The sequence below is a fragment of the Arachis ipaensis genome, chromosome B3 (assembly GCF_059453495.1).
Source record: "Arachis ipaensis isolate K30076 ecotype BB chromosome B3, ASM5945349v1, whole genome shotgun sequence".
Taxonomy (NCBI): domain Eukaryota; kingdom Viridiplantae; phylum Streptophyta; class Magnoliopsida; order Fabales; family Fabaceae; genus Arachis; species Arachis ipaensis.
Window position 1 is genome coordinate 144,366,908 of NC_142438.1, and position 22,826 is coordinate 144,389,733.

The following is a 22,826-nucleotide window of genomic DNA, read 5'->3' on the forward strand; positions in this document are numbered from 1 at the left end:
TTTTTCTATTAAACCAAATTAAGGCCTTGTTTGGAAAAATAAAATATTGGACGCTTAACTAGTAAATACAGTAGGTTAGGGCCTAACTAGTAGTTAGAGTTTAGTTACAGAACTAAGAAGCAAATAATAGATGAAACTAATTGATAACAAAACAATAATTGTAATTATCTTAACTAATACTTAATTTCCTACAGTATCTCTCACCGTTTCTTCTCCTTATCCTTGTGTAAGGGTGCTGAATTTGCTATTATAAGTTACACTGTTACAGAGTTGGTTCTGACTTCTCAGGTAGATTCAGTAATTTACTAAAATTTAATTTTACCATAACCAACATTGGGCATTTGGTCTAGTGGTATGATTCTCGCTTAGGGTGCGAGAGGTCCCGAGTTCAATTCTCGGAATGCCCCTATTTTCATCTTATTTTATATTCCAGATTCCAGATACCTGCACGGATTTCATAAAATTACACACTTCGAAGTGATAAGTTTATTATCTTCTACGAGCTAGAACTCGAGGTTGCTGTCCAAGGGTTACTTCCTTATCTCCTTTGTTTGGGCTGATCTGTATTTGATATACAAATTAAATTAACAAAAGTGGCTTTTTTTTTGCATACCAAAAAAAAATTTTAAGTTTTTATTTCTTATAGATAACTAACTAGTCCACACTCATCCCCCAAAAAAGAAGATAAACTTGTCCATATTTTGTTGTGGGGGAGTTAAATTGATTTCTGAAATTTGACCTTTGTATAAAAAATATTTTCGAAATTTTAATTGTATTATAAAAATATATGAAATTAAAAAAATTATACCATCTTAGTCTCCGTCTCTTTTTCATTGAGTTATTTGTTATACCGTAAGTGATATGACATATAATTAGTTTTAGCATTAAATGTTTTTGAAATAATGTTATTTTATCTCAATAAGCTATAAAATATTTTATCCCCACAAAAAATGTATAATCATGAAGGATAATTATGTCGTTCATCAAACATTTAGCCCAAAAATAAAAGCAACTATGTTTTGTCTAGTCCAATATAAAAAAAATGTACAAAGTCATCACGGTATAAAGAGTAATTTGATGAAAAAGGAATAAAGAACTAATACGGTGTAATTTTTTTGTTTTTGAGAATGTTTACAGTGCATTTAGAATTTAAAATACCTTTTTAGTACAAATATTCAGTCTCAGAAATCACTTTAAAATTTAACTATTTGTTGTAGTGATTGGAGAATTCTAGTTTAATGATTAAAATTAAAATAAGCAAATATACATCCAAGCGTGTTGAACTTGGCAGAAATTCCATGACGTCGCAATAATTGTTAATTCTCAGAATCTATTGCAGAATTCAAAGAACATGACAGTTGACTATGATTATGACTCTAGTGACAAAGCCACTCCCCCCTCTTGTCCCATTTAACAATTAAATTAATCTCGTTAACAGCAGAAATATGCCACCGAAATATTTTTCATCATCTCCATTCCCACCAACTATTTCCACTCTCATCCCCTCACTTTTGAGAAGCAGTGGTTTCTCTACAGGGACAGTCCATTGCCGACTCAAATATCACAAACCTATACTCACCTAATAATGTTAAAATAATTTTGGTGGTTGTTATCTAAATTTGAGCAACTTGCATGGCAGAATATGTCACCAACTTGTGATCTTTTTCACACACATTCCGCAAAAGGCGTTCATCATTCATCAATATCATCTTAATTTATTAGCTTTAGCTTGGCATTATATATATTAATATTGCATTTTCTAAATGTATTAACAAAAGAATACATAATCCGTATAATACGCGGCTTATTAACAAGTTTGAGGAATTCAAACCATATTCATATTTAGTAATACCACACCGCACACAGATAACCATGTAGCTAGTTTATACTTTCTAGTCTATTAAATGCACTACCAACCCCTATTGTTCTTTTATTAAGGGAAAAATATAGGCAGACAATGAAAATATTAAACAATGTGAACAATGAATATATTGGATGTTCAATTTACTAAGTATGCGGATGGTTATTCTAATATTAAGATTTAGGTGAGTAATTTAGGAATGTAGTGTATTTTATTTGAATTGGGCCAATTTTAAGACTCGTTGTTTATATTATTCAAGAAATTGGTTACCTAGCATAACCTTTTATTATGTCCTTGGAGCTTATACATCTCTTTCCATCCCTTTAAATCTCTGTTACATACAGTAATTCTTTAATGTTCTACTCTATTTGTTCAACAATTAGTATATTGTGTTGATAAAAAACTTGGTATATCTACACATAATATGTTTGAAAGGGAGGAAATAGTATTTTCTATTTGCCTCCTCTTTCTCCCACTAGAAGCTTTTCCTTAAGGATATGCTTCCATGTTAGGCACTTAGGCGTGTCTATTTGACTCAAAGTCAACTTGATAAAACTAAACAGTCACGGATTTTTGTCCTTGCACTCACATCTCTGCCAATGACTCAAAGTACTCAAAGTAATTGACTTTGCAGCATACCATGTGGGTCCACACTCTCATTAAATTCACCAATGCATGTCCACTTTCAACTTCATCATTCGAATGCTCAAACTCAAGAGTGTGTATATATATATAGGCTTCATTTACTTCACATTTCATATCACCAACCAGCAACTAAACATTCTTAAAAATATTCTACAAATGATGTTGCTTTCTCCTAAGATTAGTTTGAGTATAGTCATAGCCCTTTCCATTGTAACCATACTTTCATATGCAGATAATAATACTGGGCTCTTGGAGGTTGAAATTGAAGCCTTGAAAGCTTTCAAGAACTCCATCACCCTTGACCCAAATGGAACACTTGCTGATTGGATTGAAATCCACCCTCATTGCAATTGGTCTGGCATTCAATGTGACCCTTCTTCAAGCCATGTGATCTCAATTTCTCTGACTTCTCAGCAGCTCCATGGAGAGATTTCACCATTCTTGGGCAATATTTCAAGCCTTCAGGTTCTTGATTTAACTTCAAATTCATTTACCGGCTATATTCCTTATCAGCTAAGTCGTTGCACTCAACTCACTGTGCTTGGTCTCTTTGAGAATTCTCTCTCAGGACCAATCCCTCCTGAGTTAGGAAACTTGAAAAGTTTGCAGTATTTGGATTTTGGAAGTAACTTCTTGAATGGAACCCTTCCTGAGAGCATATTCAACATCACTTCTTTGTTGGGAATTGCTTTCAATAACAACAACCTCACAGGCACAATACCATCACATATAGGCAAGCTCCTTAACCTTATTCAGATGATAGGATATGGGAATAGCTTGGTTGGGTCTATACCTCCTTCAATAGGGAATCTTGAAGCTTTGAAGGCTCTTGATTTTAGCCAAAACCAGTTATCAGGTGTAATACCTAAAGAGATTGGAAACCTGACAAATTTACAATCCCTTGTCTTGTTTCAAAATTCATTGTCTGGTAAAATCCCTTCAGAACTTGCCAAGTGTAAGAATCTCTTAAACCTTGAGTTGTATGAAAATAACTTGTCTGGAAGTATTCCTCCTGAGCTAGGAAACTTATTTCATTTGGAAACATTGAGGATATTCAGCAATAACTTGAACTCCACTATTCCACCTTCCATATTCCAATTGAAATCATTGACACATTTAGGCCTCTCAAACAATAACTTGGAGGGAACAATATCTCCTGAGATAGGATCTTTGAGTTCCTTAACATACCTAACCCTGCATCTAAATAAGTTTACCGGCCGCATCCCTTCATCGATAACAAGCTTGAAAAACTTAACATATCTTTCAATGAGCCAGAATCTTCTTTCAGGTGAAATTCCTTCAGACATTGGTGTGCTTCATAATTTGAAGTTTCTAATCTTGGGCTTCAACCATTTACATGGTTCCATCCCTCCTAGCATTACCAGTTGTACTAGCTTGGTAAATGTAAGTTTAGCTTTCAATTCATTCACTGGCAAAATTCCTGAGGGCTTTTCTAGGATGCCTAATCTTACTTTCCTATCTTTTGCCCACAACAACTTTTCCGGGGAAATCCCGGACGACCTTTTCAACTGCTCAAACCTTCATACACTAAGTTTGGGAGAGAACAATATGAGTGGAGTAATAAAACCAGGCATTCAAAACCTGTTTAAGGTTCAGACTCTGCAGCTGAATGTAAATTCCTTCATAGGATCAATTCCACCAGAGATTGGAAACTTAAGTCAGCTCATCACTTTAACCCTTGCTGAAAACAAGTTATCTGGTTCAATTCCACCAGAATTGTCCAAACTTTTTCTTCTGCAGGGGCTCTCCCTCCATGACAATGAGTTAGAAGGTACAATACCTGATACACTCTCTGGTATCAAACCACTAACAAAGCTTTTGCTGCATAGAAACAAGTTGGTTGGTCAGATACCAGATTCTATCTCACAGCTTGATATGCTTTCACATTTGGATCTCCATGACAACAAGCTGAATGGTTCCATTCCAAGAAGCATGGGGAAGCTTAATAAGCTTTTGATGTTGGATCTCTCTCACAACCACCTCACAGGATCAATTCCTAGTGATGTCATTGCACACTTCAAAGACATGCAGATGTATCTCAACCTTTCTTACAACAACTTTGCTGGAAGTGTTCCAGATGAGTTGGGCATGTTGCAAATGGTACAGGCCATTGATATTTCAAACAATAATCTTTCAGGTGTCATTCCCATGAGAATTTCCGGGTGCAGAAATCTGTTCAATCTTGATTTTTCAGGAAACAAGATTTCAGGCCCAATTCCTGCAGAAGGTTTTAGTCACTTGGACTTGCTTGAAAACTTGAATCTTTCAAGAAACCATTTAGATGGTAAAATCCCTGAAGTCTTGGCACAACTTGAGCATCTCATTTCAGTAGATCTTTCTCAAAATAACTTGAAGGGAACAATTCCTCAGGGCTTTGCCAATCTCTCCAAGCTGATGCATCTCAACCTTTCTTTCAATCAACTTGAAGGCCCTGTGCCTATGACTGGAATATTTGCACATATCGATGCATCTGATATGAAGGGAAACCAGGATCTTTGTGGAGCAAAATTCTTAAGGCCATGCAAAGAAGGTAATAATCATGCTCTATCCAAGAGGAGCATAGCTATTATCGCTGCGCTTGGATCTCTTGCAATACTCCTACTTCTAGTGCTTGTGATTTTGATTCTCAATCGAGGCAACAAACTTTGCAATTCTAAACAAAAAGAGAGTGGTGAGAATCAAGAACCAGATTACAGGACAGCATTGGCTCTTAAAAGATTCAGTCCAAGGGAGCTAGAGAATGCCACTGGCTTATTCAGCACTGACAACATCATTGGTGCTAGCAATTTGAGCACAGTTTACAAGGGCCAACTTGAACAAGGCCAGATTGTAGCTGTCAAAAGATTGAATTTGCATCAATTCTATGCAAATACAGATAAGATCTTCAAAACAGAAGCCAGCACCTTGAGCCAGCTGAGGCATAGAAATTTGGTGAAGGTGCTTGGTTATGCCTGGGAGAGTGGGAAATTGAAAGCTCTAGTTCTAGAGTACATGGAAAATGGGAATTTGGATACCATCATACATGACAAATCGGTCGATCAGTCTAGGTGGACATTATCTGAAAGAATCCGTGTTCTGATTTCTATTGCTAGCGGATTGGACTACTTACACTCTGGTTATGACTTTCCCATTGTGCACTGTGACTTAAAACCTTCTAACATCCTTTTGGATAGAGACTGGGAAGCTCATGTCAGTGATTTTGGAACAGCTCGAATTCTCGGACTTCATTTGCAGGATGGTAATACCCTTTCCTCATCTGCAGCTTTGCAAGGCACAGTTGGCTATCTTGCACCAGGTTAATATCCTGCACATTTTCTTCAATTTTATATATACTATCTGATGTTTTCAATATTGTGATTAATTTTCCACTCAAACATCTTTTTTACTCACAGAAATTGCCTACATAAGGAAAGTTACAACTAAAGTGGACGTGTTCAGCTTTGGCATCATTGTAATGGAGTTTCTAACAAAAAGAAGGCCAACAGGGCTCTCAGAAGAGGATGATGGCCTGCCAGTAAGTCTACCTGAGGCAGTAGAAAAAGCCGTCGCGAACGGAATGAAGGAGCTCATTAATATTGTAGACCCTATGCTGGCCATGGATGACACAAAAGGCCATGTTGATGTATTGGTAGGACTCTTCAAGTTATCCTTGTGTTGTACTCTCCCCAATCCTGAAGATCGACCTAACATGAATGAGGTGTTATCTACTCTTATGAAGCTTCAAACAGCAAGTTAACAAAATTATCTTGCTAAATGATACACAGAATGAAGCCACCTTTGTAGATGGTTTCTTGGCACCAACAAGGGGATGTACAAAAACACATCAACTAGTCAAGCTCTCAATCATAAGTAGTCTATGCAATTTTGCTTACCCAACCAAACCATTTCAGAGTATACTCTAGTATGTAACTTATATGCTTTTTTTTTTTTTTTCAAATTGTTGTTTTATGCCATATTATGTCTGGAACTTTTGGAGATAATCTGAACCTGTTTCTGTCATGGTTTACTATTACTTCTGTTGTGGAAATATCATTTTATGAATCTGAATTTCTGATGCAATCTTTTCTAAATTATTTAATTAACGGAGCCAAGAGAATTCAGTATTAACAGCAACAAATTAGGGAGATTCTGCAATACTGTGGTTCAACAGCACCATTTTTATGTATGAATCCATTTACTTGTCAATTTTCATCGAAAAAAATTTACCTCAGTTATTAACAACTCCAATTAGTTTCGAGTTGATTGAGATATCAACTTATTGGCAGTGTGTTATCTATCTATTTTTATTATATAAAAGTTGATACCAATTTTTTGTATATTAAATTTAAGCTATGTTTCTTCTTCTAACGATGCTATGTTATCAATTTTGATTACTTGACAAAACTTTAGAAATTAACCAATCAACTTTATAAAATATTTTAAGTTATAAAATATTCAAATTCCATCATATTTGACCTACTTATATATCATACATAAGACTTTTACCAGTATTACTTTATTTCACAATTTGTGATTCACCTAACAAAAAAATTTGCACCAACAAATAAAAAAGAGTTTATCTACTTAGAAATGATTCTATTAGATGATTAGGTACAAAATAAAAATGTTTATTGTATTTTTAAAACAAATTTACAAAAAACAACTCTCTTATTATTTTTTTACTATTTATATTTTTTTTTAAGTTTTTGTAATACTTTACATATAATTATATTTTAAAATCCTTATAATTATACTTATTTCAATATACTATTTAAATCAAACAATCAATTTTGATTATTTTTTTAATATTATTTTAAATTTGTATCATTCGAGACATTGTCTAATAGAGTGAATTAAAAAAATATTAACAAGTATTTTTACTTTATACTATTTAAATTATTCTTATTAAAAATAACTTATTCAATATATATACACAAGACAATAAATATTCTAAAAAATTTTATTCTTATTATTATAGATATCATTGAAAATATATATGCACTAGGAAAAAAAACAAAAAAATGTCAAGAAAAATGTAAAAAAAAAATACAAAAAATGAAGTTTTCATGCTATAACATAAAAAATTATGATAGATTCAAATTATAAAAAATTTTATCAAATTCTGTCAAAATTATACTTATCACTAACTCAATAATTATTACATATTCAAACTAAATTAAAGGTTACAAATCAAAGTGCTACAATAATTTTTGTGTTATTTGATTAAAAAAATAAAAAAAATTATTGGGCACGACTGTCTTAAATCTAATTACACTCCAAGTCATCAAGGACACAAAAACACTATCTCAATTGAAAAATTTGTACAACCTTACACTTATATTAGAAGTCAAATTAAATGATTTTTACTTTAAAAAAGGCTCTCAATTGTTATCAAGATATTTGTTTCAACAAAAAATACTGAAATTTGACTCTTATTACAACAAATCTAACCGGTAATACTACAAAAATTCATTTATTCAAAATATCATTTATATTCTTCGTTGATTATAGAAACTAACTTCACCAACACTAATATTATCAGATCTAGATGACATACTAATTAAAAGATTAAAGAGAAAGAAAAGTAAATGAATCTAAGATATATCTCATGAAGAATATACATATAAAGATAGAACAAAAAAGACAATAAAAAATGTATACAAATTAATAGTTTAAAAAAAATATGTCTTCATAAGAATATATGAAAAAAGAAACAAGTCTAACAACAATTAAAAATAAAAAAAAAAGATAAATACTATATAAAAAGACTAAGTCTATCAATTAAATAAATACAAAAATAAAAATAATAAATAAAAATGTAACTTTAGATAACATTAATATTAAAAATTTTTATATTATAAAATATTGTAAATAAAAAATACATTAAATTTAATATTAATTCATATATATTTAATTAATTTTTAAATAACTTTATTAAAATATATTTTATACTATAAATATTTATTAATTTACCAATGGCATGAGTCTCAATCTAGTTACTTGAAATATCAATTATCAAGGTTTTCTTTCAATGTTGATTTTCAAAAGTGTAAATTATAGTTCACACTTTTAAATAGATTTGATTGTAGTTAACATCACATGTACAAAAGTCTTACATGTATATACTTTATTATTATATCAATAAAAGTGTTTCAAAATCCTGGAATAAAAAATATTTGATAGTAAACTCAGTGTTTATAATAAGGAAGAATTAAACCTGACTATTGACCAATTATTGGATAATGGAATGAGATTTTCTTTTAGTGACTTTGAAAAATCACCACATGGATATAAGTCATGGTAGCGTGTTTGACTGACATGATCGCCAGTTGCTATGGCCCATGGCAGAGTTCAAGATATGTCTCATCAAATTCGAATAAATTAAATCAACTTTGAATTAGTAGGATTCAACTTTTTTATTAATAAATTTTTAAATAGAGTTTAAATTTATAATAAATTAATATTTGATAATATTTATATATTATTATAATAATTAATAAAAATTATAAATTTAACTATAATTATTTTTTTGTTTTATTATTTTACTATTTTTATTTTCTTTTAACTCTACTGTTTAAGTCTTTATCAAAAGTAAAATTAGATTAACTTTCATAAAAAAAAAAAGTAAAATTAGATTAGACATTATCACTAGTTGTAACCTGCAAGTAATAAAAAAGATACGTAATATCTTGTGAACTTTAAATATTTGACCAGCAATATTTTAAATGAATACTCAATAGAAGATTTTGTAATTATCTTTATGATGTTTTATTTTAATTATTGAATGATGACTAAATAAATAAATATTATTTTTATTTAAAATATGACCAAATAAATAAATTATACTTTTAAATAAATTTTTTTATAAAAAGATGTTTTTTTTAATCTTAATTAAAGTAGATGTCAATTTTCTATAGTCATACCACTAGCCTAAAGAAAAGTGAAACTTCTCCAATTTTTTTTTGTTTAAGTAGAAGTTCTAAGACATATTCATCATATTAAATGACAGTGGCGTGGTGCTTCTCAATTTGCAAAGTGCAACCACTAATAAACCAACAGAGTGCAAGAAATGAAGCGAGCAGGAGTAAGCTCACATTTGATTGCCATAATTTATGCTCTTTTATTTTCATTTAATGCTTCTGCATTTGATGATACTCATAAAAACTTCCTTCAATGTCTATACCATAACAACTCCACATCACTATCCAAACTTGTTTACACCAAAACCAATTCATCTTACTCTTCAATACTTCAATTCTCCCTTCAGAATCTCAGATTCTCATACAACAACACTCCCAAACCCCTTGTCATCGTCACACCCCTGCAGCCTTCCCAAGTTCAAGCCACCGTAATCTGTTCCCAACTCCATGGCTTGCAGATTCGAATTCGAAGCGGCGGCCACGACTATGAGGGCCTCTCCTACGTCTCTCAACTTCCATTTGTTATCATTGATTTCATAAACTACAGAAAGATCCAAGTGGACGTAGAGAACAGAGCAGCATGGGTTCAAGTTGGTGCAACTGTTGGTGAACTTTACTATAGCATTGCCACCAAGACCAAAACTCTTGCTGTTACAGCAGGTGCATGCACCACCGTAGGAGTTGGAGGACAATTCAGCGGCGGTGGTTATGGATCCTTGATTCGAAAATATGGGCTCTCTGCTGATAACATAATCGATGCTCACATAATTGATGTGAAGGGTAGGTTTCTTGACAGGGAAGCCATGGGTGAAGATCTTTTCTGGGCCATTAGAGGTGGTGGTGGAGCAAGCTTTGGAGTGATCTTAGCATGGAAGATCAAGCTCGTTCCGGTTCCATCAACCGTGACACTGTTCAGAGCTCCTAGAACCTTGGAACAGAATGCAACGAAGCTTGTTCATAAATGGCAGAGTGTGGCAAGTAAACTCGACAATAATCTAGTCCTTGGTTTGTTGTTGCAGACGGTGAATTCAAGCATTAACAAAGGGGAGTTAACTGTGCAAGCTTTGTTTAACGGCTTGTTTCTTGGAGGTGTGGATAAGCTTCTTCCATTGGTGCAAGAGAGCTTCCCTGAATTGGGTTTGGCTAAAGAAGACTGCACTGAGATGAGTTGGATTGAATCTACTCTTTATTCATCGGGATCCTATGGTCAACAACCACTTGAGGTTTTGCTCAACAGAAGTCAAGTCAACACAGATAGTTTCAAAGCAAAATCTGATATTATCACAGATCCTATTCCTGAGAGTGGCTTAGAAGGATTGTGGCGTTTGATGTTTGAAGATGAGGCCAAAGATTTGGAGTTGGTTATATTTCCTTTCGGAGGCAGAATGAGTGAGATTCCAGAATCTGAGATTCCGTTCCCACACAGAGCTGGAGTGTTGTATCAGATTCAGTACTCTCTGCACTGGCAACAAAAAGGAGAGGAGGTTGCACAAAGGCGCATCAATTGGATGAGGAAGCTTTATAGTTATATGGAACCTTTTGTGTCAAAGTCTCCGAGAAAAGCATATATCAACTATAGAGACCTTGACATTGGGGTAAATAACATTCATGGCAACACATCGTATGAGCAAGCTAGCATTTGGGGTCACAAGTATTTCAACAATAATTTCAAAAGGTTGGCATATGTCAAGACTAAGGTTGATCCTCTTAATTTCTTTAGATTCGAACAGAGTATACCTACTCTCGTTTGAACTTCCAAGGACAAAAGATAAAATCTCTAACCTCTGAAAGCACCAATCATCTATTTATAATTTGTTAGTGATTAATATGTATTAATGTACTGCCTTTTATATGAAGTAAATACGTGTAATAATCACAAATATGAGGTTAGTCAGAATATTAAGTTCTTTATGTTTCAATAAAAAGTTTTTTGTTTATGTTATGAAAATAGCAAAACATATTTTTATGAATTATATATAATAAAAGACATTTAAAAAATTTATATACTAAATCTCTTATTTTAATTATATATTGTATAAATATATAAATAATAAATAAAAATCAATGTATTTTTAGTTTTTTACTGTAGGGTTTAGAAATATAGCATTCCTATATTTAGTCATGTCAATATTGTTATTCGACTCTTATAGTCATAGCTTCTACCATTTTCTTCTCATATCTTTTTATTCTTTTTTACTTCATATATTACCATACTTAATCACAACAAAACCATTTTTTGTTACCACAATTTCTTTTTTAAATGAACAATGCATTATGAATTTGGTATATAATTCAACTATAAATTTTACGTATTTTTCTCTATTCCCATATCTTAGACTCGTGCATTTTTTTCCTTCCTTCAATTGTCCTCGTTACATTACATTTTCATACCTTCAGCTCACTACCCTAATCTTAATCTTAAAAAATATTGACTTTTGTTAACGCTTAACTTTAAAGGCAAGCAACGAATAGTATGTATTATACACCGTGACAAATAGAAGAATTGGAGAGCGAAATTCAGAGGCAGCATAACTCCTTCTACCTTATCATCTCCAAAACATACAGACACACCCAAATACCTTTTCTACAAATTCCTTCATAACTCCAAATCAGAGCTACCATTACTCGTTTTAATGGTTTTTTCCACATCTCATTGCTGCTATTTCGACACATCTGGATATTTCCATAAAAACAAACAATGGATACGAGATCCAACTTACAAAACGTTATAAAAAAATCTCTTCTATCTTCACTTTGAGACACGTTACTTTTTCCTTCAGCACATAATATCGAATGCCAAGACTGTTCATTCATCTTGATTTACACAAGAAAGGAGGGGATCGACAATTTCAAGTAGAAAGTAATTTTTTTTTTAAAAAAAATCCTGTCTTCAAATAGTGCAACACAATTACAAGTGTATGGTTCCTGATACAACTTTATTTCAAAGAAACTTGACAAAAGTACCATATTTTAAACAATATATGGTGAAGCAACCAATTCTTAATAGTGGGCAGCTGAAATTAACATTACCAAACATCTGGACGCAACTCACCACTTGCCGGCGGCATCCATCTCCCAGAGTTATAGACACTTTCACCAACTTTCCAGCCGGGTACATCCTTCATCACTTCTGCTTCATACTCCAGATATTTATGCCACTCTTTTACAAATCTGGAGAAAGAGATGGGAAAACAATGGTTATGTTCGCAGTTAGCAGATTGAATTTTGTAAGTCTAATCTTAGGGGGCTGGTGGAGTATCTCATACCTCTCGTCCTCTTCAGCCTGAAGCACGGGTAGAATGGCTCGACGGGCAGAATATTTTTCTTCCTTCAGTGCCCTATGGAAGATGAAACATTTCAATATATCAGCTATATTTTTTATGAGGAAAGTAAAGAACCCCTCAATAAAATTATGTAGCTACAGCAAAATCCCAAGTTGCCATAATGCCAACTAAATAATTAAAAGTATGCACTTTAGTTTGCATAGCTCATGCCAAAAATGTACCCCAATTTCCATTCCTTTTTATAGGCCTGTCTCACAAGCATAGAAGAGATGAACGATTTACAATATCATGTTGATTAAATTAAGAGCATGTAAATTCAAAATATCTTGTTTCTCTACAAATTCAATATTGATATAAACAGGAGATACATCTGAATCTGATGCAATTAGCTTGACAAAATCAATCCAAGATAAAGGACTCCCAAAAATTCTTAGGGTCTGCTTATTGTGTTCTCTTGCACCACTTCCAAAGATCAAGGTTCAAATTATTAACTAGTTCAGCCAGAGTTAAGTATATCCTAAACTGTACTACCTATGAATATGATGGATTCAACATGGGTTTGATAAGATCATATTAAACATCGAGACTTATTTTATTCCCATCACAATTCAAATTAGCTTGAAGTTCTAGCGAGATTCAAAGCGGATGTGTAAATTTAACTCCTCGACCTATATGAACCCTGATGATGCCGAAGTCCAATATTCACAGGAAGCAATATCTGAACTAGAATTTTGTAACATTATGAAAAGCATTACAATTAACAACACATCCAGATTTTTGGGAACCTAATTCGCGGAACAAGCAAAACACATCAAAATGGAAGAATTAGTATTCACAAAATGAAGTAGAATCCAACGAAAACATCGAGATACTATCTGATCGAAGGAGCAATGAAACTGAATCAAAATCGGAAACAGAAAAATAAAAGATTGGAGAAAAGAAATAAAAAAAAAAGGGAAGTAAGTACCTTCGGATCTTGTTGCCCTTGCCGACCTGGTACATGCCCCAGGAGAAGGTGCCGAACGCAGCGAGGAAAATGGCGATGGCGCTGGGGCCCTTGTTTGGGATGCGGCGAGCGAACCGGATAGGGGCGAACCCACCGGGGGGCGGACCGTCCTGAAGGACCGGCATGTCCTTCACGCTCGCCATGCCCGGCTTCTTCCTTATCATAGCCTCCGTCATCTTTGCTACTGGTGGTGGTAGTGGTGATTCTCGTGCCTGCAATGTGCGAAAGAAGAAGAAGAAGAAGGAAAACACTGGCAAATACGAAAATGGTTCGTGTGGTCAGTGATGGACCAACATGGGTTGGATTTCGGGTTTTCAAGATTGGGCCGGGTTTGTGCTTATTCCTAGTAAAATTCCAAAATGGTTACTAAACTTTCTAAGAAGCCCTGACCCAAAAAAAAAAAGAGAGGCTAAACTCAAATGAAAAATTTCCAGACAAGCACATCAGTAATTATTAGTTGTACTTATCGTATTGACGAAAAAAAAAAAAAAAGTTGTACTTATCGTGGTAGCACAAGAAGAAAAAGAATTCAGCTATTTCAAAATATTTAGTTATTTATGTACTGCATACTCAACGAGAATGGGAGAAGAAGAGAGCGGGAGTTAGTGTTTTGAGGACGAAACACAGAGAGGATGGCGGCCATACCGTCGAAAGAGATAAAGAACAGTGGATGAGGGTGCATCCAGTGCCAAAGAGGATTTTTTACGAGAGAATTTTTCAAAGTCTACAAATGTCTAAAGTCATTGGTCCAGAGAAATCAAAGACCTTTGCATTTGCAGAATCTCTAGCTGGGTATAGTATAGTGACAGTGGTGGGCAAGCAGGGCGATCTCCAATCCGTGTGTAAACTTCACTGAAGAAGCCAAGTGGCAGAGCCTTATCGAGAGATTTTGGTGATCAAGGTTCTTGATAAAAATTATAGTTACACAACTCTTCCACACAAGTTTCGGATGGTTTGGCGCATCAAAGGTGGCTTTGATTTGCTTGATGTGGGGCTTGGGTATTTCATGGTAAAATTCGATGTAGGTGAAGATCATGAGAAGGTCATGCTTGGTGGCTGTAAAATCGTGGGATATAGATTTCCGGCCATGTGAGCAATCCTTCGGGTCTACGCTTGTATGGGTTCGGATTTCGGGGCTCCCAATCTGGTGCTATCAAGAACAGGCCATGATGTTTATTACTTCTGTAATAGGAGTCCCCATCAAAGTGGACCTAACCACTAAGTTGACTGAGAGAGGACGATATGTCCAAGCATGTGTTCAAATAAATTTAGGACTGCCGGTGAGCATATCATATGCGTAACTCATGTAGTGGAGTATGAAAGTTTAAATTTAATTTGTAAGGCTAGCCAGGAAAGGGAGATTGCTTAATAAGGTGGGCAGACTCTGTTTGCTCAATTCGGTAGTGACAACGATTCCTACTTACCGCATGCAAGTATCTCTCTTCCCTGAAGGGATAACTAATAAGATAGAATCCATTATGCAAAACTTTCTATGGAAGGGTCAAGCTGATGGTAGAGGCCTGAATCTAGTTAACTGGAAGGTGTTGGTCACTCCTAAGAAGTTTGGGGGTTTGGAAATTAGAGATCATTTTTGTGCTAATATTGCTCTTCTTAAAAAGCTAGTTTGACAACCTTTTCACCATCCTGACAAGCTACGGGTTCAACTGTTGACGGAAAAATACCATTCTTCTAAGGATGATTGTCTCAGTCGGTCTCGAGGAAGGGGGATCTTATATTTGGAAGAGTATATGTCGAGTTTGGAATATCCTGAAGGAAAGTTTTATTTAGTGCATTGGAAATTTGGAACAGAACTTTTGGTTTTCTAAATGAAGAAGAGAGGGCGCGACTGTGTCATGAGATGGATTATGTTCACATTTCTGATTCGGATTTCAGGATCTTGGACCTTTGGTCATCTGGACAGTGGAACCTTGAGAATATCTATTCTCCTCTATATCAGTCTCTGTAGAGCAACATTAACTCTTACAACCCGGATGTTCAAGCTGGTTCAGGGGTCGGTTGGTGTTGGACTCGTGCGACTTCAAAGGTTTATGATACTCGTAGTGTTTATTTGTGACTCAACAAGAAGATGTTTAGTTGGGAGGATAGGGGTAAATGGGTAATTGGCTTTGGCTTTGGTGTCAACCTGTTCTGGAAAAGCACAAATTTTTGGCCTGGCTATGTCTTTGGGAGGCTCTTACTACTGCTGCATTTCGTTTTAGGAGGAACATTTCACACATGGATAGCTGTCCACGATATTTTTCAGGTCAAGAATCAATTTTACATTGCATTCGTGATTGTCCAAAAGCCCAGCTATTTGGCAAGCTTTGGGGAATCTCCGGTCAACTAGTGGATTTTATGAGTTGGTTCGTACATAATAGCAAACAGTGTCCCTTTAGATTCTTTTCTGGTTTCTGATGGATTTGGCGTTCGAGGAATAACGAGATCTTTCATCCTCACGAGGATTGGACCACAAACAATGTGACTAGTATGACTTTGTCCTTGGAAAAGGAGCTCCAGAATATTTTTGAGTTGCAACGACTCTCTATCCCCTCCACCATTAGTGGTTCTTGGATTCTCCTTCAGTGGGTACCTTTAAGATTAATTGTGATGCTAGCTATCCTTGCAATGGTGCTCGGGTTGGTTTTGCTTGTGTTAGCAGAGATTAGAAGGGAAGGTGCCAATGAGGCTGTCTGGGAACAATTGAGAGTCGTAGCATTTTGCAAGGAAAGTTGTTTACTATTTGGAGAGACCTTCTTTTAGCATGAGATTCGGGACAAATAGACATTATATGTGAGACATATTGTCAATAATTTACAGGATTGTTCTGGTTTTATTGATCATTTGGTGTTAAAAATATGAGATTTCATGTCTTGGAAATAGCATGCTGATCTCCGGTTGATTTTGAGAGATACAAACACAGTAGCAAACATCATGACAAAGACTGCAATGAGGACACTTTCTCAAGTAGAACTTTCGTTGCCTTAAAAAAAATTTGAGAGTAATATTTAACGGAACTGTCTTTCTCAAATAATTTTTTATTTTTTTTCTTTCTTTGTCATTGTTTGTTTTCTTTGTAAGTTACCAAAAAAAATTTAGTTATTTACTAACAATGAATGCTATGGTGCCTAAAACATGGTGCTTAACTTATTAAAAAAGACAAAAAAATAATATTTAATAAATTTTAAATATTTTATATTTACTTTATACATTTTATTTTTTACTTATAAAAATAACTTAGGCAATTACCATAGAATCCACCTTTACTATATTGATCAGAATTTATTTTAGTTTAAATTTTGTTTCGTCACTGAACCCTAACTACAGCTTCAGCAGTTGCTGCTTTAGAGTGCAGAGAGAACTATCGTTGCGATCTCCTCCTCCAATGGCGGTGAGTAACTTTCTCTGTTCGAACTCGCGCGATTCTTTTAAACCTTCCGTTGTTGCTTACTTTAAAAAACTCTTGTTTTTTGAGTTTTGCAGACTATACCAGTGAATCCGAAGCCTTTCTTGAACAATTTGACTGGGAAACAAGTTATTGTCAAATTGAAGTGGGGAATGGAATACAAAGGTATTATCTTCTTTCTCTCTTTCAATTTTCTTCTGTTGTCGAAAATACCTGAAAGGTTGAAATGGAAAATCAAGTTGCAGAAACTTCATAAAACTAGGAGTTGTTTTATCAGTTCGTTCGTTTCTTTTTTATTATTTAGATTTTAATCATCTAGTGGCTATGGTCTTTCTTTTCCAGGTTATCTAGTCTCTGTTGATTCCTATATGAATTTGCAGGTGCACTTTCTAAATCATTCCGTAGATGTTTGTTTGCTCTTGTTAGGGTTCTTGTTTGCCTAGCTATTGACATTGCTTTTCGTGTTTATGGATCTCTCTCTAGCTGGCTAATACCGAAGAATACATTGAGGGACAATTTACAGGAAACTTGGGAGAAATTTTAATCAGGTATGTGTTTTATCCAGATTTTGTATGTGTGGATGCATTCTATATAAATTTTCTATGGTTATGACTATGTCATGAGAATGAAATTGTTGTCTGCATTAGAAGCAATTCTTGTTCTTACCATCTGATTTCTAGCATTTTACGCACATATTTAGACATGATAACATGGTATGGACATTGTTAATTAAATTGTTATTTCAAGATTGCTTACCTAACCAATGTGGCATTTGTACATTTAGAAGATTTGGGAATTTGATCCAGAATTTGAGTATCGGAGTTAAACCTATTGTAGGGGGAAAACTTTCTTTTAGCAAGTTTATTTTATTTGGTTGCAGTGACCTCTTTGATTAGTTTGTGAATAAATTTCTTAGACGAACTAATTATGTTTTTTTTACTGTTTTGTATTTCTAGATGCAACAATGTTCTTTACCTTCGAGGTGTGCCTGAAGATGAAGAAATAGATGCTGCTGCAGAAGACTAGAATGATGAAAGCATCTCAGTGTAATAACATCATTAGACCTCTTAGATTCAGGTTGTGTATTTACGTGTGGATATTTGGGCCAATGGTAATCATCATTTATAATGTTACATTAGAAAGTATATTAACAGGTGGTTACTCCAATGAAGACATTATATGAAGATGTCTTTCTTTATGGAAGTAACCACCATATTAACATTGTGGAGCTCAGTTGAGACTTGAAAATGTCATTAATATCGTATTCAATCCATGCATCATTCAATGGTTCAGTTCTTTTTAAATTATTTTTTGAACAAGTATCTTACAAAAAATAAGAAGAGCTATTTGGTTTATTATATATATGCAGATGAGCGTTAATTTTTTGGTTGATTCAAATTACTATTCTTTAGACCCAGAAAAAAAATTGAACCTAAAAGTGAATTTATTCAAGCCAACGAATATACTTAAATGCGAACTGTTTAATCTGTCTATTCAAAAACCACCAAGATGAATTAAGGCACACAACAAAAGAGGTCCGGTTTACACGGGGAACATCATAGTTTCGAAGCTGCTAACATGAAAAGACAGACATAAGAGGGAGCTGCATTTCAAAGAAAATGTCAATGACGTTTCTTCCCTGTAGCTCTTTCCCAAGCCTGCAAAACATGATTCACAATGTCTTGCACCCCAACCTTATGCTTCACCTGCACAAAATGGAAAACGAGCTTTAACGGAGGGAGACACTAAAATTTGAAAAAGATTACAATCTTCCGTAATATAAACCAATACGTCAACCTTGACGGAGTTTCATAAATCAACGACGAAATCAGATAATGAGATAAGAACATGTTCGATTAACATATTACATATTCACGTCTTCGAGATTAGGCATTCACTTTGTATTAACGGATTCTTTTTTATTTCTGGCTAACTGCAATCAAATGCAGGGTACTTTTTCTCTCTTAACCTGTTTTGCACTCCAAGCAAAGGGTTTAATGTGTGAAAAAGAGGACATTCATTTTTTTTTTGGGAAAGGTGATACTTCTTTTCCAACTTCATTAATCGTTTTAATTCCTTTTGGAGTTAATATTCAATTAGACCCTTTGAAATTTGAAGTCGGATTCAATTTGAGTCTTAAAATTTCAATGGACTCAAATTGGACCCCGAAATTTATAATCGTAACTCACATTAACCCTTGAGCTAATCCCCGTTAACGATGTGTTGATTTGGTACATTAACTTATTGTGATTTGGATTTCTCACCCAGGTTCCATGTGATCAAGATTTGAGTTCCAAAACCTTGATTGTTGCTCCCAAAGCGGTAAAATTTTTAAATTGAACTTGTTATTATCGTCTTCACGAGAATGTTCTGAAGCCGATCAAACTTCTAGGAGGTCTAGTAGGTCTTAGTCACATGGAATAAGTAAGGAGTCCAAATCTTAACAAGTTAACGTGCAAAATCAATATGCCATTTACAGAAATCAGCTCAGGGGCTAACGTGAGTTACTATTGTAAATTTTGGGGGCTAAATTGAGTCAATTATAATTTTTGGGGTTAATTTGAGTTCGACCTCAAATTTCAGAGGTCAAATTGAATATTAACTCAATTTGTTTTACTTAGTCGCTAATACAAAGAAGAGCTAGAGTGAAATTGATTCAGAGACAGTTGTGAAACCTAGTATATACCATCCAAACAAAATCAATATGCTAGCATTTGTTTCATGAACAAAACTATCCAGTAAGTTGTAGCTATGATTTATAACGCCACAAAGGGTGCAAGAATTAAAAGAAAAAGAAAATTAACAAGGCAGATCTAAGTAAAATTAACACTAATTACCCAAATAAACAATGAAGTTAACTAACCTGTGCAAAGACAAATGGCCCCCCATCTCTCATCCGAAGAGCATCCTTTTCCATGACTGCCAAATCAGCTCCAATGGCTGCTGCAAGGTCAGTCTTGTTTATCACCTGGAATTGTCATGTCCAATCAGTTCCATAATCACATTTGAAAATTCACACATGAAGAAAATATATATCAATCAGTTTGGGTGCTAGTTCAACAGACATGCATATCACTTACAAGGAGATCAGCCTGTGTGATTCCAGGACCACCTTTCCGAGGAATTTTATCGCCACCAGATACATCTATTATGTAAATGATATAGTCAGCCAGTTCCCTGCTGAAATTGGCAGCCAGATTATCTGCAGAAGAAGTTCAGTGAGCATCCAAATTTTTTTTTATTGAGCTCAACTTCTAAGGTGATGAAATATATATGTGTAATATGATATATAACAAGCAATCTTGTTAAAGAAAACATTTAGCCCTATTCAAAGTATAGCTAACAATTATTCATGGAAAAAATACCTCCTCCAGATTCACATAGAAGTATATCTGCTTTGTATAAGTTTGAAAGCTCTTCCAATGGTCCAAGATTAATACTGATGTCCTCCCTAATCGCGGCATGCGGGCAGCCCCCAGTTTCTACAGCACGTATCCTTTCCTCAGGAAGAGCTTTGTGCTTCACCAAGAACTCACCATCTTCTTTAGTGAATATATCATTTGTCACCTGAAAACAAATGTAATTTCCAAAATGGTAAAAGAAAATGCATCATACAGTAAAACCAAGAACATGATAATATATTGTAGAAGAAAATTGTATATCTTTATAAGTTTGAAAACACTACAAGTTTTACTATCTCAATGTCTCGTCCTAGTAATAATTTGAGGATAATTTTTTGAAAAACAAAGGTCTCACAGAGAAAACAAACAAAGAAATTATGTATGAACTGTGTAAAAAACTGTCTACAAGATCAAATAATGACTTGAATGCCAAAATTTCATTACACTTACAGCAGCAAGACTGTAGTTATCTCGAAGATGTTCACAGAGTGCCAACATTAATGCTGTTTTCCTGCATTGCCGAGACCAATCAAAATCGTTTCCATGAATTTCTAATTCAAATTAGACGGAAACAATATCGAATTAAATGAATTGAAATTGTATAGAGAGAGAAAAAGACGGACCCGGTGCCGACGGGTCCACCAATACCAACAGTGAAGGCTCTTTCATTGAAGTCTCTGTCGGAAAGAGGTGGAGCTCTTCTGCTGAAGTAGCCAGGTGAGTATATGGGTTCGTGAGAATGCGGTGCGAGTCCATCGTGGCTATGGTACACCCTCCCATCTTTTCCTACCCATGAATTACTACCTGAGTCGTGGTTGTGGTGGTGGTCATGGTCATGGTCATGGTGATGATCATGGCTATGCTCAACCCCTGAAGCCATAGTTGAATTCGATGCTGCAAATCTGCAATACTGAAACTGAAAAGTGGAGATTCTATTGTCTATACAGTAGAAATGTACAATACAAACTGGGGACAGTGGGGTGAATGACTGAATGTTATTGTGCACCCTGTTATGAGAAGGTGCACTGTGCAGCTTTTCTTAAAGCGCCCTCGGCCCTTCAATGCTATTATTATTAGTTTATTAGTTATTACTGTTTAAAATAGGAATAAAAAATTTGGCCTTATTATGCATCTGATGATCTGATCCAGGAATGTGGACCCAAAGCTCTTTTCTCAATGTGAAAACGTGACACTCCATAGTAATAAAACAAGAAACTTGATATCACATTTCATAATGCTTTTTATTTTTTTGTATTGGAGTGCGACTGGTGTTTTATAATAATGTGGATAGTTAGTATATTTTTTTTATATGGACACTATAAATTTGATCGATTTGTGTTTTTTATTTTTTTTTTAAAAAATTTACAAATCTGACCTTTATATTTATACTTTAATATTAAAAATTTTTTAAAACATGTCCCATTTGAGGATTTTGAATTTTTTTTTTAATTTTTTTACTCAAAATTTATCCTCAGATTTTTATCCCTATTTAAAATTGACACTCAATTTTTTATTCTACCTAAAATCTGACCCTCAATTTTCTATCCTTATCCAAAATTTGAACCTCCCATTTGTAGTTTTTAATTAAAAAAAATAATTATCTCCATATCTATAAAAAATATACTAATTTTTTATAATTATGCATTATACACCTTTCTAATCCATTACCAATAAAATGAGCCCATTTCATAATCGTATTCGTGCCCGTGCAGGTGCATAACCAAGAAATAATTTTTTTGTTTTTTAGAGGAGGTTTGAAAAAAACTATTCAAATATTTTTTTTAAAACTAACATTATCATTCCCTAAAAACTAGTTTCTTCTATAAAAAATTACGTAAATGCTACCGTGTTTAAAAAATAGTGTTTATTTATTAAAAAATATTACAAAATTAATATTTAATTTAAAAATATAAAATTAAATAATTTTAAAAATTTAAATTTATTATAAAAAATAAATTAGATAAAATTTAAATATTAACTCATAAATATTATAAAATTGACCAAAAATTTATTCTTGAAAAAATAAAAAAATATTAAATTAATAAAAAATTATAGCTCAAGTAGCATATTTTTTCTATTTCTATCTAAAGAATAAATTTATTATTTGTACTCATTAAAGATACATATACTGATAAATGTACCCATATAAGAATAAAACGACAATTATAACCACAGAAGATGGCTTCCATGTGCCAAGAGTACCCAGACGTTGGTTACACAATTGGTCGATTAGGGTATTATTAGCACATATCGTTCTCAGCGTTTTCTGTAAATTGCAGCACGTACGCGTCAGTCACACGTCGCAT

The 22,826-nt window shown here is 33.9% G+C and overlaps 4 protein-coding genes, 1 non-coding gene and 1 pseudogene across 6 annotated transcripts; 4 read left to right on the top strand and 2 right to left on the bottom strand.

Annotated features, from left to right (window-relative positions):
- Window positions 1-335: 335 nt before the first annotated feature.
- On the top strand, window positions 336-407 carry TRNAP-AGG (transfer RNA proline (anticodon AGG)). Its single transcript has one exon. It is a non-coding gene; the product is annotated as a tRNA-Pro (tRNA).
- A 2,129-nt stretch (window positions 408-2,536) lies between these two features.
- On the top strand, window positions 2,537-6,586 carry FLS2 (Leucine-rich receptor-like protein kinase family protein). The gene is made up of 2 exons (XM_016334987.3): window positions 2,537-5,822; window positions 5,920-6,586. The coding sequence occupies exons 1-2, from the start codon at window positions 2,537-2,539 to the stop codon at window positions 6,261-6,263; spliced, it is 3,630 nt and encodes a 1,209-aa protein (XP_016190473.3). The 3' UTR covers window positions 6,264-6,586.
- A 2,889-nt stretch (window positions 6,587-9,475) lies between these two features.
- Window positions 9,476-11,368, top strand: LOC107631523 (tetrahydroberberine oxidase pseudogene; annotated as a pseudogene). The gene has a single exon (XR_015907524.1). The product of XR_015907524.1 is annotated as a tetrahydroberberine oxidase pseudogene (transcript).
- Window positions 11,369-12,157: 789 nt separating this feature from the next.
- LOC107631521 (NADH dehydrogenase [ubiquinone] 1 alpha subcomplex subunit 13-B) lies at window positions 12,158-13,997 on the bottom strand. The gene is made up of 3 exons (XM_016334986.3): window positions 13,678-13,997; window positions 12,693-12,764; window positions 12,158-12,597 (listed from the first exon to the last, which is right to left on the bottom strand). The coding sequence occupies exons 1-3, from the start codon at window positions 13,890-13,892 to the stop codon at window positions 12,453-12,455; spliced, it is 432 nt and encodes a 143-aa protein (XP_016190472.1). The 5' UTR covers window positions 13,893-13,997; the 3' UTR covers window positions 12,158-12,452.
- A 2,991-nt stretch (window positions 13,998-16,988) lies between these two features.
- Window positions 16,989-18,415, top strand: LOC107631520 (putative small nuclear ribonucleoprotein F). Its single transcript, XM_016334985.2, has 5 exons — window positions 16,989-17,104; window positions 17,197-17,284; window positions 17,462-17,499; window positions 17,603-17,667; window positions 18,076-18,415. The coding sequence occupies exons 1-5, from the start codon at window positions 17,099-17,101 to the stop codon at window positions 18,143-18,145; spliced, it is 267 nt and encodes an 88-aa protein (XP_016190471.1). The 5' UTR covers window positions 16,989-17,098; the 3' UTR covers window positions 18,146-18,415.
- A 130-nt stretch (window positions 18,416-18,545) lies between these two features.
- Window positions 18,546-21,583, bottom strand: UREG (urease accessory protein G). Its single transcript, XM_016334984.3, has 6 exons — window positions 21,144-21,583; window positions 20,971-21,031; window positions 20,485-20,686; window positions 20,200-20,321; window positions 19,983-20,087; window positions 18,546-18,825 (listed from the first exon to the last, which is right to left on the bottom strand). Exons 1-6 carry the CDS (start codon window positions 21,398-21,400, stop codon window positions 18,742-18,744), a joined length of 831 nt encoding a protein of 276 aa, XP_016190470.1. The 5' UTR covers window positions 21,401-21,583; the 3' UTR covers window positions 18,546-18,741.
- Window positions 21,584-22,826: the final 1,243 nt, after the last annotated feature.

Bases quoted from the DNA above. Each gene is read 5' to 3' on its own strand.
- FLS2 (XM_016334987.3), top strand. From the start codon at position 2,537: ATGTCCACTTTCAACTTCATCATTCGAATGCTCAAACTCAAGAGTGTG. The intron at 5,823-5,919 runs GTTAATATCCTG...TTTTACTCACAG, and splicing joins AGTTGGCTATCTTGCACCAG to AAATTGCCTACATAAGGAAA.
- LOC107631521 (XM_016334986.3), bottom strand. From the start codon at position 13,892: ATGACGGAGGCTATGATAAGGAAGAAGCCGGGCATGGCGAGCGTGAAG. The intron at 12,765-13,677 runs GTACTTACTTCC...CATCTTCCATAG, and splicing joins AAGGGCAACAAGATCCGAAG to GGCACTGAAGGAAGAAAAAT. The intron at 12,598-12,692 runs GTATGAGATACT...CTCTTTCTCCAG, and splicing joins CAGGCTGAAGAGGACGAGAG to ATTTGTAAAAGAGTGGCATA.
- LOC107631520 (XM_016334985.2), top strand. The intron at 17,285-17,461 runs GTATTATCTTCT...TTTCTTTTCCAG, and splicing joins GTGGGGAATGGAATACAAAG to GTTATCTAGTCTCTGTTGAT. The intron at 17,668-18,075 runs GTATGTGTTTTA...TTGTATTTCTAG, and splicing joins TTGGGAGAAATTTTAATCAG to ATGCAACAATGTTCTTTACC.
- UREG (XM_016334984.3), bottom strand. From the start codon at position 21,400: ATGGCTTCAGGGGTTGAGCATAGCCATGATCATCACCATGACCATGAC. The intron at 20,088-20,199 runs GTAAGTGATATG...TGACAATTCCAG, and splicing joins TCACACAGGCTGATCTCCTT to GTGATAAACAAGACTGACCT. The intron at 18,826-19,982 runs GTTAGTTAACTT...CATTTTGTGCAG, and splicing joins GGCCATTTGTCTTTGCACAG to GTGAAGCATAAGGTTGGGGT.